This window comes from Engraulis encrasicolus, chromosome 19 (assembly GCF_034702125.1).
Source record: "Engraulis encrasicolus isolate BLACKSEA-1 chromosome 19, IST_EnEncr_1.0, whole genome shotgun sequence".
In the NCBI taxonomy this organism is placed as follows: Eukaryota; Metazoa; Chordata; class Actinopteri; order Clupeiformes; family Engraulidae; genus Engraulis; species Engraulis encrasicolus.
This window is the reverse complement of record NC_085875.1, coordinates 30896816-30915007: the sequence shown is the minus strand read 5'-3', so window position 1 is coordinate 30915007 and position 18192 is coordinate 30896816. Positions and strand designations below refer to the sequence as shown.

The 18192-nt window shown below is 44.6% G+C and overlaps 1 protein-coding gene across 1 annotated transcript in view; it reads left to right on the top strand.

Moving 5' to 3' along the window:
- Nucleotides 1–16859: 16859 nt before the first annotated feature.
- LOC134470206 (protein TUNAR-like) overlaps nucleotides 16860–18192 on the top strand; it is an 8539-nt gene continuing 7206 nt past the window's right edge. Inside the window, exon 1 of the mRNA XM_063224231.1 lies at nucleotides 16860–16895. Coding sequence (XP_063080301.1) covers nucleotides 16860–16895 — 36 coding nt within the window. The remainder of the gene's footprint in view (nucleotides 16896–18192) is intronic.

The window sequence follows — 18192 nt, the reverse complement described above, 5'->3', positions numbered from 1 at the left end:
GAAAAATTGCGTCGCGCGCAAGGAGAGGGCAAGGGAGAACTTTTTAAACAGCGCTATTATGCAACGCTATTTCGCTTAGCGCGTATAAATCCCGCTTAGCGCAAATGCTAACACTTTATCAACCTGTTAACTTTGTGGGGAGAAACAGTGTACATCCGTTTTGCATATACATTTCTGCAACTTGACTTGTTCCTGTGTTTGGCTATTCCTGGTGTGGGAAGACTCAAGACTGACGTCTTTGGTGTGCTGCTCACTTGTTCACTGTCATCACACGTCACTTGAAGTCAGTTAAGCAAACTAGAACTTATTCAGTCAGGCACGTTTTAATGTGCAAGCCCTCAAATGGCTAAAGTAAATTACACGTACACTTGTGTTATTAATGATGTGAATCCTATTTATTTTGTTTCATTTCTAAATAAATGTTGGCAAAAATGCATGGATAATTGGATGGATAGATCATTTACTATGGACTTATTGTATGCATCATTGATTTGTGAGGCTACTTTGATACCAATGTCATTTCTTTTATAATGGGTAGGCCTAATAATATATAGCATATCACGTGAGAGTGGTGCGCTTTCAGGCCGAAAGTGTAGTCTGGACACCTGGTCTGTCTTGAAAAAAATGGTGGTTTGGTGGTTGTTTTTATTTTATTTTATTTTATTTTTTTGGAGGGGGGCGTAGGAGGAAGGGGGGCCCATTGATATTTTTTTGTCCCGGGCCCAGCCAAACCTGTCAGCGGCCCTGGTAACGTAACATACAGTAAACAAAAGGGCAGAGGTCTATCTATCGTGGCATCCCTAAACATACATGGCCATTATGTTCACACTGCCATTGCATCCCTATGCCAAACCAACATACCACAGCACACTGTCATTACTCTTGCACAAAGAATAGAACAGAAACTCTTGTTGAAGTTTAGGCCTCTGCAGCGAGTCACAAGTGATAGTGAGACACATTCACAGTAATGGAGATGCAACATGCTGTAGGTCGTCTTCTAGAACAAGCACCCCCCCCCCCCCCCCCCCCCAAGACCGTCACAGCATCACCATGTAACCAACAGTTCCATTTGCTTTGGGGGGTCTGAGAAACATGCACACGCTGCACCTAGGGCTGCTCGATATTGGGAAATATCAATATCACAATATTTTCATTCAATATGATGATGTCACGATATTTGCAAACGATATATATTTTTAAAGAAAGCCGTTGCACGCGCATGCGCCCTCAGATCCTTGTTTATACCAAACAATTCACTTCTTTCCTCCATTCAGTAGCGTGAGAAACACACACAGGGGGAAACACACGCAGGGTGCTCTGAGAGAGTGTAGGTTGGTTGCAAGTCAGCTACGCTGGCAGTGGCTCACGTGGAGGGGAAGTCTCTGTTGTTGTCTCTTTTGTCAGCAGATGCAACTGACCAAAATATTGTTTATATCGATATTATGAATTTGATATCAATACACTGAAATATGGTTATTGCAATATTTCTACGATATATTGCACAGCCCTAGCTGCACCTGATTAAGAAATACGACCCCCAAGTCGCAGGCCGCCTCAACTTCTGACTCGCATGCAGTCAGCAGCAGGGGAATGCTTGGAAGATTAACATGAGCACCCCCTCGCTCACCCCCACCCCCAATGGCTTATTGCACTGCAGCAGCATCAAATGGCCATTTCCATTACACCGTCTCAGACATGCATATGCTCAGCATCTTGTCACAGCAGTTTATCATCTCAAAACTGCCATTTTACAACGGAACACAGCGTGATTGTCTACCTACGCTTTTTTTACTCCTCATGCGTACCATCAAGGGTGGCATTCATCTAACTGTGATATGCTCTACTAATTTCATATGGATATAGCGTAGCATTCAGACACACTTACACTTGCATATTTTATTGACCTGTCCCCATTACGTACAGTACAGAACAGCCACTGTAATTATGTCACGGTATGTGTTGACAAAAAAGGTGAGACGTGACATGCGTTATCTGTGTTCTTGTTGGCCAACGGTTAGCATCTCACAGCCGTCTTGATCCATTTTGGAACAATTGGCAACAGTTTATTCAAAGCATGAACAGTATTTTACACAACTCATTTTGATGGGAAGAGCGGAGCTGGAAGTACATGAGGTGGTGATTCACGTATGCAGCATAATACAGTGGTTTTCAAAGTGGGGGCCAGGGACCCCTGGGCAGGAAAGTAGAGTACAACTAATTAAAGAAATGAATAACATAAATTACATTATATTTAGCTGACACTTTTTATCCACAGCGACTTACAGTTCCTATCAGTACAGGGTATTGGTTACAGTCCCTGGAGCAGTGTGGGGTTAGGTGCCTTGCTCAAGGGCACTTCAGCCATGGAGTGAAACAGCAAGTGGAAGGGTGGGATTCGAACCCAGAACCCTCTGAGCTTTATCCCATCTTCTTAACCACTAGCCCATGGCTGGCTGCCCACACATCCATAACTAGTAAAGTAAAGCAAGATAAACAATAAGTTTAACAATATTCCCATTGATTAAGAGCTGTCTTATAATAATCTATTGCATGTCTTATGGAAGATCGAATGGGACTTTGCTATTATTATTATTTCATCGAGTTGTGAAAGGGGGTGCACAGAAAAAAATGTTTGGCATGACCCAAGTCAGGGGGGCCTTGGCTGGAATCTACTGTCATAGGGGGCCATGTAATGGTAAAGCTTGGGAACCCCTTGCATAGTATAAATATATAGTATGCAAATGATGTGTGGTGTACAGTAATGATTTTGTGTTTCTCTGCTGCTGTTGTGATTGGCAGACACAGGGCAGGTACCATGTGCTCCTGTACCCCGCCGCCAACCCCCCTTTGAGATTTAACAATCAACAGCTGCCAACTGTCAAGCAACTGGGTCTCCCTTTCTCTCGCTTAGCATCGGGGAAAATCGTGGGCAAAATCGACATCTGTGCATGCGTATCCGTGTAAAAGCGCCCAGTAACATCTTTTTGTGCGTCACATAAAGCACCTGTTTAGTTTTAGCATCGTCGGCATGTGCGCACTTGTTAGTTGCTCAGCATCTCAAAGCATTAAGAATTAATCCACAGAATGCAGCAGACTTTGAGGTGCATTGTGCAGTGGAATGTGTAGAGCTTAAAGCGCACAAACCCCACTGGTTTTCTTCTGTAAAGAAGGATGAAATCGGTGTGAAGGCCGAATATCCTTTGCGCGAATCTCCCACACTGCTTGGCAGAACCCCATGCTGCCTTGCCTTGCCTCGCTGCTATTGAAGGTTTGGTAATGGGAATGAGTTTTTCTCCTCGCTCTTTCTCCTCCACTTTCCTCTCTGCGTCTCTCTCTCCCTCACCATTCGTCCCTGTCTCTTTCTATACCTCCCTGTCTCATGCTCTCTCTTTTTCTTTCTCTTTTCTGTCTCTCTCTCTGTCTCTCCAGTATATTGTGCCGCTCAGAAAAACTTGGGCCTCCACCTCCCCAAATATCCTCCGGCTACACGCAGACAGCTTGTCTCTGGCTCCCAAGTCAATACTCCACCTACTGAGGTATCCACGTGACAGGGAGATCTGAAGGATAGGCTTGAACCGCTGCCAAAGCCCAGATCCTATAATCCCTGAGCGAGGGAGAGAGAGAGGGAGACAGAGCGGGCGAGAGGGAGGAGGGGAGGGGAGGGAAGGAGGGAGGGAGAGAGAAGAATGCTCCATCCAGCCTTATCTCGGCCTGGATAAGTACCATTGTTAAATCCTCAGAATCATCCTGAATTTAGAGTGGTCCTCTCTCTGGGCGAGCCATGCAGTGATTTCTTATTTCATTTTTTTAATGCCTCGGATCGCTTCTGTTGTATCTGGGATCATGTTTCTGCTTAATCCTACCGCAAGATAGCCCAGCCGCATGCTTTAGTTTATAGCCTATGCAAATATCTCTAACCAAAATGGATAATATGTCTAGAACTCAGCAGAGATGTTACCGTCAGTGCTGCCAGATATATGATAATTATCATATTAGTAACATCATTTTGTCTATTTTGTCCTCTGTGCGATCAAAAAACGTGATATACGATCATTGCAGAGTTGTCATTCAGTTCATTTAGATGCCTTGGAACAACATTTTGGGTCTTGTACGATGATTTCCACCCAAAATTCAGCATTTTACATCTGGCAACACTGGATGTTACTGTCCATTTCTGACGTGACAGCTGCAGTGGGATGCAATCTTTTCTTCTCGCTTGTCCTGTTGTGCTTCTACATTTCATACTATTTTCAGGGTCTGAAACCCATGAGCTGATATGCAATTCAGTGTGGTCCTGGTGGTATAGAATGGAAATATCTAGATTCTGGTATCATTTCAGAGATGATCTGCCTTTTGCTGTCTGGAGGGGAAAAAAAGTGTTTCCTTGCAGATGGCGTGGCATACATTGTTATTACCCAGTAGACCCGGTATGAAAATCATTTGTGCGCTGCTCCTCCATCCTTTCAGTTTGTGTTTAGTTAGTGTTTTATATGGGATTTCAGAGTGTGTACCCTCTGTAGATTACACGCATCAGTCGAGTACCAGAGGAAAAAAGAAAACATCAATCATGAACGTTAGAAGGGAGGAAGGACACAAACAACCAGCACATCCTGGTCTCTCAGGCGGGTGATGAGTTTGTTTAAATATCAATTTGTCTCTGCTTAAAAAGCTTTATATCATGCGGAAGCAGTGGCTGCTTTAAAATCAAAAAACAGGAAAAAAAGACAAATTTAGGGACCAGATGGAGTGTCTGAGTTTCATACCGCCATTCAGGCTATCGTAGTACACTAGAGGTTCATTTAGATGCCTTTTTTACGCACTCCATGAAAGTGACCCGACAGTACCTTTGAAATGGCACTTTTAACATGTGCTCAGGATGACCATAAAAGCCAAACTGATCAATCTTTTGTTCCCAAAGTAAGGTCTGATTGATGATATTGGGGGCGTTGAGAAGGTTGTTTGTGCCGCTGCAAAGCCAGTCATTATAAGAGCTAATATATGCTGCATACAGTACCAGGCAGGCAGTGTTGGAGGGGAATACATTTGAATACATTTCCATGAGATTAAAACATTTTAAGTGTATACTCGCTGACCCGAAGAAGTCTCTGAAACTGGGCAAGGCTCTCTCTTCGTCTCCTGGATGTTGTGTGCGGCGGCGGTTAAAAAAAGAGAGAGAGAGAGAGAACGAAAGCTACTCGTTCCTAGTGTTCCAGGCAGCCAGACAGGCAGCAAGGGTCTCTCGGCTCGCCAGCTTTCATGTTCTCCTCCTGACAGGCTTTTGAAGTAAGCCATGGAGCGGCGAGATTGGAGAGGTATCGGGGTTTTGGAGTTAGAGAGAGAGACTGTGTTTTCAAAAGATCTCTTTGGAGAGTCTACCGTACCTGGTGTTTATCCTCCTCAAACTTAACGGCAACATTGTCTTTTTTTTCAAGGGGAATTATGCAAGCATCATCACTGCTGTGCTGAGCCTCGTGCTGCCTCCTAGAGGATGATACCCAGGGGCGGCTACGTAGCTGGTCAACACTAATGAGTAGAGTTACTGATACACATTGCCTCAAGGTCACAAATGGGTCACTGTAATTGCCTGGATATCTACTGTATAGCACTATCTTTGGCACAATATCTGGACATAGTACGTGTTCTTTGGACACTTTTACTTCTTTTGTTGGCTTACTTCATAATAAAAAAACATATGTTATTCTGGAAAAAGGGGGTTGTTTTCCTCTGGTTTAAAAGAAATAATTACAGCACTGGATGATTATTATTGATTGGGACAGTTGCAGCTTAGAAGGTACATTGGTATTGACTAGCAACTAGCAATCATTTGAATAGCTTACCTGCTTTTTTCAGGATATGAGTCTACTCTATTACCAGGGTGATAGTTTTGGGATGCACTGCCTGGTTATCACTAGCCTGGCGACACCATCCTATGTACTTCCACCCAAAGATTTTGGCTCCGCACATAGTCTGGCGAAACCCTCCTAGCTCTGTTCGGTCACTGTTTAGCCAATCAGCAAACAGTTGAGAGTGGTGACGCAGAACTCTATCGTAGCACTATATCATGCTAATAAAGCACAATTTGAATTTGAATTTGAATACGGAGCTCCAATTAATGGCAGAGTAATGGTGCATTCCAGTCCCAAGTCATCCTAGTAGGAGATCGCACTTATCCTACCTGGATATTTCAGCTGTCGTTCCTGACAGTTTGAAGTGGAAGTTCTACATCCATGGCAACCGCCGCGGTTCAGCTGACTTTAGCGAGGTGTTTTGATACGAGCCAAAAAAGCTATAATAGTTATTGCTCTGTCATATGTTACATTTATGTTGACACAATATCATGTAATAACACAAAGGTTATGCTGAGTAAAAATGGCTGTGTTTGGAACAGCTGCATAAAAGAGAAATGGAGTTTCACTATTTATTGACATTTTAAATAACGGCTCCATGGGCGCCGCCATTATTATCCGACTTCGATTTGTTGAGGTGGGAGTAGTGCGAGTCACCCCGACCTCGCTAGTTGGAGCTCCCACTTCGACTGGCGTTCCAGAGCGTTTTTCGTAGTAGGAGGTTGGATAAGTGCGATCTCCTACTAGGATGATTTGGGACTAGAATGCACCATAAGCTCAGACCATCTCCCACCTTCCATGGAGACGGATTCCCCTTAGCTTTCGCCAGACTGTTTGACAGAGTCAACAGTCTGCTTACGCCCATCACATATGCTTTCGTTATCACATATGATGGGCTAAATGCAAGGTTGCCATTCTGCTTTGTTCAGGGTGTGGTGTGCTTTGTACAGTAAGGACAACAATGACAATCGGGAGTCACTTTTTCCACTCCAAATCAGAGGAAGGAGGTTGGTTTGATTCCAGCTCCTCTCGACTGGGTCGACGTGTCCTTCAGCAAGACACTTAAACCCCCATACTGCTCCCAACGTGGCAGTTGGCAGCTTGCATGGCAGCCTTTCGCTGACGTGTAAAAGTGTGAATGAGAGGCCATCCCATCCCATGTTATGTGCTTTGGGTACTCTTCTGAGTACAGTATATGAAAGATCAGGGCTGGACTGGCCATCTGGCAACGCGGGCATGTCCCGGTGGGCCCCGCACCCTCATGGGCCCCTATTTTCAGAAATGTGGAAAAAAAATGTTTTTTTTTTTTTTTTTACATTTCTGAAAATAGGGGCCCACAAGTCTGTGGGGCCCACCGGTGAGTCAGTTTTGTGCCGCTAATTAGGAGGGGACCCTTTAATCAAAACGGGCCCAGGCCCTATTTCTCCCCCAGTCCAGCCCCGTGAAAGAGTGCTGTATAACTACGGGCCATTTGCCATTACTGGAAGGAGGCCATAATAACAGCACATTACTGTATGTATGCAATGCATGTGTGTTTTGGTTTTAATAACGCATCTGTCATCTTGGTGCTTTATGTGGTTGATTGTGCTTGACTGGAGCTGTAGTTTGAGGCATGATGAGGTTTGGAGGCAAGAAAACGCTGGTTGGGGTTGATGTTAGTCACAGTGTTGCCAGATTGGGCTACTTGGGATGACCGTCTGCGGGTAAAAACTGGAAAAATTGGCCATTTGGCATTTTTTTCTGCAGTTTTGGACCCATAGAACTCAATGCAATTTGTTGAAATTGGGCGGAATTTTAGCACATTTTGGCGGTTTCAGAGAACCTTTTGGGCGGGATTTGATCACACACATCTGGCAACACTGGTTAATCATCATGCCTTGTGATGTTCACCAAGCCAGTGAGACAGCATGTCATCTGATCATGTTCACATCACACTAATGAAGCTGATGCACTGTTGGAAGAAATGCTGTTTTTTTTCCTTACTTTTACATGTCACTTATACATGTCCTTTCATGACGGGCCTCATGGATGTAGTTTTCTCAGTGTTCGAAAGTTGCCAAAAATGTGTTTGTTTGTTTATTTTAAAAATGCCCTGCTTACAGTAGACAGAGATCAGATGCAAAAAAGTGTTTCAATCACTCAAAACAGAATGTTTAAAGGAGCGAGTGAAACTTAACTGAAAACTAAAACTACTTCATGGTGCTTTAATCTAATTGTTAAAGGGAAATAGAACACATAGTATAGAAAAGGTAGTAGACATACTGCAGACAACGTGTTGTACACAGTCATTATGGTAGGCTACTACAGTAGGTGGTGAATGGCCAGCACTTCAATCCAATTTGCTTCTTCGTGTTACTTTTGAAAGCAAGTTGTGTTCACTAGCAGATCTTCCTCAGTTGCATCATTCAGTCAAATAAACCTTTCTCCCATCCTATGGCTGAAGCACCACAGTGTCAGACCAGACGTCTGGGTTGTTAAAGTCAAAACATGATAAAAAATATCTCTGTTTTCCACTCTGTTTTTCTGTATTTTCTGTGCTTTTTATTGGTTTCTGCAAGAGGCAGACTCTGTCTGTCTGCCTGTCTTGCCTGACTGGCCTGCCTGCCAAAGTCAAATGAAGAAATGATGAGTTCATTTACAACCTTCAGGACCTGAGTTTTTTGTTGCACTCTACACCCATAAAGCACATGTCAGTTGGCACAAAGGCCCCACACCAATTTTTAAAGGCTTTCGCAAGTTTAAGTAGCCTTTCCATTACACCCCTTTGGAGTGCTTATTAGTAGCCAGGAATGTAAACTTTCAAATGCCATTACGAAATTTTAATTGCAACGTAAATCGTGTTCAAAATTGTAATTTTCTTAAATTAAAATGTTCAATGTAGTGGTACGCAAGTAGTCTTTAGGGGGACCGCACTGGGGCACTGCATTGCTGGGAAATGAGTTATGAGTTGCCTATCCAGACTGGCACACTGTCATTCTACAGGATGTCTTGCTCTGTGTTTGCTTCGCCACAGACAGTGTCAATAGAGTGTCTCTAAAAGTAACAAACAAAATAAAGTGAAAGTAATGGCTATTTACCAGTGTGACTACACAGCACACAATAGGGAAATGTGTGCCACAGAGGTGTGTATAAAGTAGAAGTAGATGTACTTACAAGACAAGTACACATGGTCTTACATACGTAGTTTAAACTCCAGTTATTCCACTGTACCTAATAAGGTAGATACACTGTCATTCTAATATTACAGTACTTCATTAGTTCACTCTCTGAAATTTGGACTAAACATGTATGCATACATCTTCGTTCTCGCTGGAGAACGGACTTCTCGTGATCGTTCTGTCCACGTGGTGGACTGATCATCAAAGTGCTTCATGGGGTCCGCATGGTCCACTGCACTCAAAAAGCTGAGATAGATTATGTGGCATATTGGGCAAGATTGCTGGCCGTGGTAATGAAGTACTGCCGAAGTACTGCTTTTGCGTTGAATTCAGGCGAAGGACAGTTGAGTAGAGAGAGTAGGAGAACAGAATGCAGGTGGTAAATTAGGCATGCCAAATTTCACTACGCTTATCTCGAACTTTCATTTTTAACAGAAATGTGCATTTTATACACCTCTGCGTCTCCAATGTTTATGTCTCCAATGTCTATTACACACTTCAGATAAAGACGCCTCAGCAGGGTGTGTAGACAGTGCCAATGCCAGTGGTGCCATGTCAGTGTCTGGAGTCATTGTCCATGCAAAACTGCACCGATTAAAATAAGGATTACACAAATGTAATTGCAAGCTTTTCACATGAGTGAACGAAGCCAATATTACTATTGCATCTACTGTATGTCCTCCGGTGTATGGGGGATGGGGGATATTATTGTACTTTACACTCCGAACCAATGGGATGGCTTTGCTTGCTTGTTTCACACAGCAGGGTAAATAATGAAACTATATCAATTATTTATAGCCTTCATTAAGATTTTTTTGTCAGCTTCGTCAGACGTTGCACATGTTATGATGTTATTCTTTCTAACTAATTCATTCCCTAGGGATGGTATGCTGTTAAATAACACACACACACACACACACACACACACACACACACACACACACACACACACACACACACACACACACACACACACACACACACACACACACACACACACAAACGCAAGCACACACGCGCACACACACAGCATGCAGTCATATTAGTGTATGGTGGCAAAATTACCTCTGAAAGGCTGATCTAATAACTTCCAGACCAGGTTTTGTAAAGTTGTTTTCACAGCACGGTACTTTAAGACTGAAGAAAAGATGTTCAAGGGAAGCAAACAAATCTATAGTTCCTTTTTTCGAAACAGTTCCTTCAGACGTAAAACACTTGCATAACCTTGGGCCAAGCAAAATGAATCAATTGTACTGTCTAACTCTCTGATCTTCTCCCAATCAACAGGGGAGTGCATCTTATTATTAAGCACCATTCAAACATACAGTATCTTCCCAGTCTCCAGCAGGGACACTGAGAGGAGGGGGGAGAAGGGGTCAGTTGTCCCAGGCCTAGGTAGAGAGGGGCCCCAGAATTGGGTCCATTGTATGTGGTGGTGGTGGGGGTGGGCTTTCAGCTGATTTTGACCCAGGCCCAGCCAAGGATCTCAACGGCTTTGATCTCCATCACATAGCTCGAGGATTGTTTCAGAGAGGTGCTTCACACGATTCTCCACAGATATCTCTAGTAGTGGGCACACAGGCAAACTGCGCTCTTGTCTTGGCAGAACTGAAGCCCTTTAATGTTTGCCATCCTTGGAGGGTTTCCTAGTGGCCAAGTCATTTTCATCACTAATGAGGATCAATGGGTTCTTCTTTGGGGCCGATTTCCAATCCCTTTTGGTTGCTCATTAACATATATAATCATCAAGGTTGCCAGGCATGATGTATTAGGTCCCAAAGCTTTACAATTTTTTTTCAGGTTCTCAGGTAGAACAATATGTTTTTGTCAACATACTTGAAACTCAGCACAACACGCTGTGCAGTATACTGTACCTTCAGCACACCTTCAGCATCAACAACAGTCACACACAGCAAAAGAAAATTGATTGGCCTTTAAATTAAAATCAAACACACTCTGGAATGTGTTAGTTTCTGTGAAAGTCAAAAAAGTGTTTCTCAATTAAGAGCTGTGGTTGTTTAAAAAAAACACACACACAAACAAAACAGTGTACAGCTAGGTCAGTATTTTCATCACTGACCAAGTGAAAATTGTGCTGTGGACTGTAGAGCTGAACTGTGTTTTTTTCTCCCATGCTAAGCAAATGCCCGGTGCTTTACGAAGCCCTTTTCAACTTGCTGGAAAACGCTCTGAATGAAAGTAGCCTATCTAATCTAACTGCTGCAGGCTACTGTTGTCTTAATTCTGCGAACACACGCAAGCTCTTTAGCTCCTGGGGGGGTCAAGGAAGGGACATGCAGGTGAGTTTATCCACTGGGCTTCCCATATACTGGACATGAGGCATTAGCTGAAATATTGAAATAGACTGCTGCCGGCCCAGCCGTGGCCAACCGGTAGGGCACTCGCCTGCCATGCGGCTGACTCGCTTCCTGTCCACCTCTCACACTGTCCTATCAAACAAAGTCGAAAAATACCAGAAATAGACTGCTGCCATTGTTGTGCATGATTGGTTTGACAGGAACGGAGAGGGGTTTCCCCCGTCTGATTATTAATTGTTAATGTTTTGAGAAATGTGGACTCTTGGAGTCAGTTAATTCAGACTGCGAAAGAGGAGAGGAGAGGAGAGGAGAGGAGAGGAGAGCAGAGCAGAGCAGAGCAGAGCAGAGCAGAGCAGAGCAGAGGAGAGGAGAGGAGAGGAGAGGAGAGGAGAGGAGAGAGAAGCAGTGGTGAAATTACATGTGGTAGCCATATCCATCTGTGGACTCTCTTCCTGTTCATTTCCATTTTTATTGCTGTCCATTCCAGGCCATTTCATACGCAAAAGCAACATCAGGCTTTAAACCAATTTGTTTTGACATTTTTTCCACTGCTTCTTTAAACTTTTCCATTAACATCCCTCCCACATAATGAAATATTGCCGATGTAAAAACGTTGTGTGCCGAGCTTGCGCGACGTATAAATCTAATCATATCAAGGACCACTAAGCAGGGACTATGAAGTTATCTAATTTGTATCAACTTTATGGGGCAGAAACCTGAATTTGATCAGTGCCAGTACTACCAGCATTCATCACAATGTTCATTTACGTTGTCTTGAAGTACTGTCTGTGGTATTAGCATTTGGCCAAAGGAAAAATTGAGTCAACACTCGAACGGCCAGCAAAGGAAAAACAAACTGGACTAGATGGTTTCCTGGGCAGAAGATTGGTTAAGTGCTTCATCTATCATAGTGTTTCTCAACAGGGGCAGTATAACCTCCCAAGGGGTGTTGGGAAGCTCTAGGGTGGCGTTGAGGAGGATGCAGCTGAGAGGGGGCGGTGCTTAGTTGCCATTAGCGGCATTAGTCCATTTAGCCTACATTTTTAATACTAAGGGGGGCGTTGTCAGGCTTATGATGAGGTCAAGGGGGCGTTTGGAGGTCTGTGAAGAGGCCAAGGCGGCATTTGTTAAAAAAAGGTTGAGAACCACTGCTATCATCTAAGCGTTTACTAGTATCTGGCATGGAACAGCTGGAGTTTCAAAGTGAAACAGTTGTATTGTTTTTGCTCATTAGATAACTAACCATGTTGCATGCTCTGGATTTTTTCTGAATAATTAAAAATGGTTAATGAACCTCTGTGCGTCTACTTCAGGGAAAAAAAGGACATGATGTTGCAGATGTAATTTATATGTACTGTACTTTAGTACCAGTATAAGAATATATATCATGGTTTGATTGAAGATAACCTCAGATTTTTATTGGAGGATGCTTGCATGACCCAGAACATGATTACTTTTAGCCGGACAGTGAATTCAGCCTTCAGGCTCAACACCCGTGTGCTGAGTCGGTGGTTCAGACCACGAGCAAGACTTCTCCTTTTCCTTTTCCATGTGTTAATTCGTTGCAAGCTTGCAATTTCAAGAAGCAAGGCAATCCCACCATATTCTCATCAGGGTCATCCGTCACAAGGACCTGTAAAACATGGTCCCAAATACACATCGTCACTGTTTCTTAAAAGGTTTTCCGTTTCCATGTAGAGCGATAAAACATCTGCGACGCGGGCAGGAACAGGTGGCGATTTTATGGGCATGGCTCAGTTTTATGTCCGATCCAATGACATGCGGTTGACAACAGAGAGCAAGATTAAATCATCACTCCTCTGAAAGCACCGACTTAAAGGAGAACTCGGTGTAAAATGAGCTTTGGGTGTGTGAAGACATCATAACAAGCTGGTGTGCTTGCTGAGAAGAGCATTTTCAATATGATTGGTATCTATATTTCGAAAAACATCAGAAGAAGAGCTGTAACAGCATAATGAAAGAGCTGACAGGGATGGGGTGCTGTGGTGTGATGTGCTAAGCCCCCCACATTTGGGCTTGCTTGCCCATGGAGACCCCAGTTCTAGTCTGGCCGGGGTCATTTCCCAGCCCTACCCCACGTCTCTCTCCTGCTAATTTCCAGTCTCGTCTCACACTGTCCTGTCAAAATAAAGGCCCAAAAATACTTAAAAAAAGAAAGTCAGGGAGACCAGGGTAGACGACTATAATAACATACAGTACACCGATGAGGTTCTCACTGCTTTAGGGCCCTTGTTAACAACAGAAAGTCTGGAGACACTACAACTACACTACAATATTACTATATTAAAAATGTAAGGCATTACACTACTTTTGCATTACTTTAGTTACTTTCGCCAAAATAAATTAATATGGTTCTCGCAATTTGCAGTGTAAATCAAGCTCATGAGTCATGACTCTTTCATCTCTCATCCAGGAGGTGTTTCGGCAGCATGCAGACTAAAAACTACCAGGTTCAGCAATAGCTTCTTTCTGACCCACCACACTGAACACCATTACAATCAAGTTTAAGCAATGCATATTGTAACTTAAGTTACTAGCATTTGTAACTAGTATATATTACAGCTTCCCCCCCTGTAATCCCTTACATTACTTAGTTACATCAAAAAGTAATGCATTACAGTAATTAATTACTTTTGTAACTAGTTACTCCCAACACTGCATGACAAGAACAAGGTGCAGACACAGAAAAACACACGATCTGCTGAGCGAGCTTATGTGGTATCTCCCTGGTTGCCTAATGGAGATGAAACATCACCTCCATTCATCTCCCTTGATCATACTGTCACCACCGCCATAGTGGACTCCAAACCGTCCAAGCAAAGACTTTAATGAGCCTTTCATTTCCTCTCCATGGGCTTCCCTCGCACAGAGTACAGATGTGTGCTCATCAAGGGGGAATTTGTTCTTGTATGGGTGCAGTGTTTGACTTAAGGGAGAATTTCAACGCAGAGCAGGGCACTACTGTGGCGCTAACGGTAGGGCACTCCTCTACTATGCGGCTTACCCAGGTTCAATTCCAGGCCCGGGTCCTTTGCCAACCCTTTCCCATCTCTCTCTCCCCATTCACTTCCTGTCTCTCCTCCACTGTCGTGTCAATACAGACAACAAAGGCTTGAAAAGCCCCCAAAAATACTTTAAAAAACACAGACCAGGATTAATGAATGAGAAGATAAAATCTGTTTGTTCTTGAATGGGTACAGTGTTTGACTTGACCCTTTGTGTATTTAGGGGCTTGTTTATGATGCCACTTCTGTAGTTGAGCATCACGCTTTTGCCACACTACTACAGTACAACAACCCCCCTCCAGTCTGCTCTGGCAAAGTGAGCTTGTCGTGTTTCCTCCTGAGCAAAAACGAGGAAGACTGAGTCAGGAAGCGATTAATGGAGGAAAGAGGGCCGAGGGGGGTTTAGGGGCGGGGGACGCGGGGATGAAACAGGGAAAGGGGGGCAGGACTGGACTGGCCATCTGGCATACCGGGCATTTCCTGGTGGGTCCTGCACCCTCGTGGGCCCCTCTTTTTAGAAATGTTATCACTATTTTTGTTTTTTTTTACATTTCTGACAATAGGGGCCCATGACGTTGGGGGCCCCACCTGTGAGTCAGTTCTGTGCTGCTAATTGTGAGGGACCCCTTTAAGCCAAAAGTGCCCGGGCCCTATTTCTCCCCCCAGTCCAGCCCTGAAGTGGAGAGTCCCTGGTGCTGGAGCGTGGCGTTTTCGTCAGGGCTGAATGGCTTTGGTGCTGCATGCACTGGTGCCACTGCGTCTCTCCCGTCGGACAGGGTTGCTTGGCCTGACGTGGGCCCCGACTGCGTCCCCGAGGCCTGGAGAAGGAGACGCATGTGGAGGGCTGTCAGTCCACACGTCCCCCTGTGGAGCTTTCTCCCCTTAAAACAACACATACTGTATACTGTATACAGTACACACACACGCACACACACACGCACATATACACACACGCACGCACGCGCGCGCGCACACACACGCACACACGCACACGCACACACAGACACAGACACACACACGCACACACGCACACGCACACACAGACACAGACACACACACACAGAGACTAACAGATCAGCGTGTAGCCTTCTGCAAGCCCACTGGCAGGGCAGGTCACAGAGCACCGAAAGCTCACTGAAGTGCACAAACATAGAAAATAGAGAGAAAAAATCCATTCATACATACAGTATGTATATATTTGTATATTTTATATGGAGTCGTGGTCCGAGAGGTCTCCATGCCTCCTCCTCCTCCTCCTCCTCCTTCACCCCATCATCACCACAGCTCCTGTCACAAGCGCTGCTTGTCGCCAGGCATCCGGTGGCTCTCCGGAGCCGGTTGCCAAGGCAACCAAGCGCTGCATTAATATGCGACGTGGAGGGAGGGAAGGAGGGAACAGGGGAAGCCTCTCTCTCTCCTCTCTCTCACTCTCTCCTCTCTCTCTCTGGAGCGTTTGCTGAGAGCGGCGGCAGATTCGTCTTCGGCGGGAGCTCCAGCGGTTGGCTGAGCCAGTGCTTTTGGGGTTGGCGTCAGCGCTGAGCTCAACTCACACCCCCGCCTCCTGCCTCCACCTCCACTCAGCGCCTCCCACTTCCCGCCTCCACTACCCCCCCCCCCCCACCCCCCACACCCCCGTCCTCAGCACCCCAGTGAGACAACCAACTCATCTCTCACTCTGCCGCCCGCTGAAGCTGCTTAGAGGGCTCTCTTTCGCACTTCTGCAGAAGAACAATTCCACATTCTCTTCACATCATTCTAGAACTTTCCCACAGTCTTCTTTTTTTGTGTCTTGGCTTGCCTTCACTGTTCCTGTGGAGATGGAGATGCCAAATGTTCATTCCTGAACTTTTCTCTTCTGAAAGTGAGAGCGTGGGCAACGTCGACCAAATTGTGGACATTTTCTTGACTGTGCAGAAAGTGTGAGCAAAGTGTTTTTTCCAGGTAATTGGCCTTTTATTGCAAGTGGAGGTGATGTTGAAACCGTGATTAACCTAAACTAAACTGAAAAAAAGACAAAAAAAGAAGGGGAACGGTTCTGAGTTACTGCACATGATTGATGCTCTTCTCCTTTCTTCTCCTCACTCTTCTCCTCTTGTCGTTTAATCTGCTCATCACTTTTTGCTTTTGCCACTTCTCTGTGAGAAAGGAAGTGATGGATGGAGGGGAGTCCCCCTCTCCTCTTCTCTCCTCTTCTGCTGAATGCCAAAGGAACAGGTCTTGAAGAAGACTGAAGACTGAAAACTCAGGCGTCAACTCAGTGAGATGAAACTCAGCGTGGGGAAATCCGTCCGCCAGACGAGCCAAGAGACAAGACAAAGCGCAGCAGTGGTGGTCACCCCAGCCGTGACGGCGGACAGCCGGAGACAAGGTGGACGCAGAGAGCGAGCGGTGAGATCCACAGAGATCCAGAGATCCTCTCCACGGCCCGAGAATGACGATGGGAGCCGACAACATTCCCCTTAGTGCTGTCCAGGGATGTCTGTGCACCCCGGAGAGGCAGTCCTGTCCAGCATGCCCAGTGCTATGGTCCTCCTGATGCTGTGCAAGGTAAGGGGATTATCATCATCATCATCATCATCATCATCAGCTTTATTTCCAGACTCAAGGTCCATTTTCAACACACAGTACAATACATAAAACAGACAGAGACACACTTATAAAAGACACCTGTACCAGTGTCTCCACATGTATGACTGGTATCTCACCGCACTAAGCACAGGATTAGACAGCAGATTCATGTTTTCTTCTCGAGGTGCCACACACCACAAGTGCTGTGTGTTTCTGTATTCTGTTCGCACACATTGACTCCTTTATGATTTGGAGTTCTGGAATGTGGGCAGAATATTCTGTCTTGTGTTAGGTAGTGGAGTTTGATGATGTACTTTTTTGTTGTACACTGTTACAGATGTGAGGGCAAGTTATTCTCTTAAGAAACATGTGACCTAATTGAGCTATTGAGACACCCAAGACTCAAATGTAATAGCAGTATTCTAACTCCATCAGTTATTTTGAATTATGGATAACATCAGTTGAAGTTTGTGAACTTTGCTTCTCAACTGCTGCTGAGCAGTGTCAATGATATTCTTATGATATGTGATACAGTGGCATTTTTTTGCATTTCTATGCTAAACAGTACTGGATGGGCATCTTAAACTAGGCTTAACACTATTTTGTCACTGATAATGCACTATCTGACTCTGAATGCCCATAACTATTACTACAAATACATATAGATAAACATATAAATATATTTACTGACAACAACATTTCTGTAAACATTCTGTATGGCTCAGCAAGACTACAAAATAAAACAAATCCTGCTTAAATCGAATTCAAATACAGGCGGTGAAACGCAGTCAAGTATTTCAAAATGTTATTCTGAGTAATGTGCATAATTATATGTAATGTCTGGAGAGTTGTTATGTTTATGGCTTTTCTTCTCTGCTAAGAACATGATCACTTGTGCATGCATGATGTGTGTGTGTGTGTGTGCGTGCGTGTGTGTGCGTGTGTGTGTGTGTGTGTGTGTGTGTGTGTGTGTGTGTGTGTGTGTGTGTGTGTCTTGAGTGTATGTGTGTGTGTACTGTATGTGTGTTTTTGCTGCATGCTCCACACTGTTGGGCAAACTTGATGCGTGTGAATGACTGTGTATGTCCCTGTCTGTTTGAAAGTGTGAGTGTGTGAGAGAGGGATAGAGAGAGCGAAAGAAAAAGAGAGAGAGAGAAAGAACAAAGACACAAAGACAGAGAGAAACACAGAGAGTGAGAAATAGAGAGAGAGGGAGAGAGAGAGACAGAGAGAGAGAGAGAGAGAGAGAGAGAGAGAGAGAGAGAGAGAGAGAGAG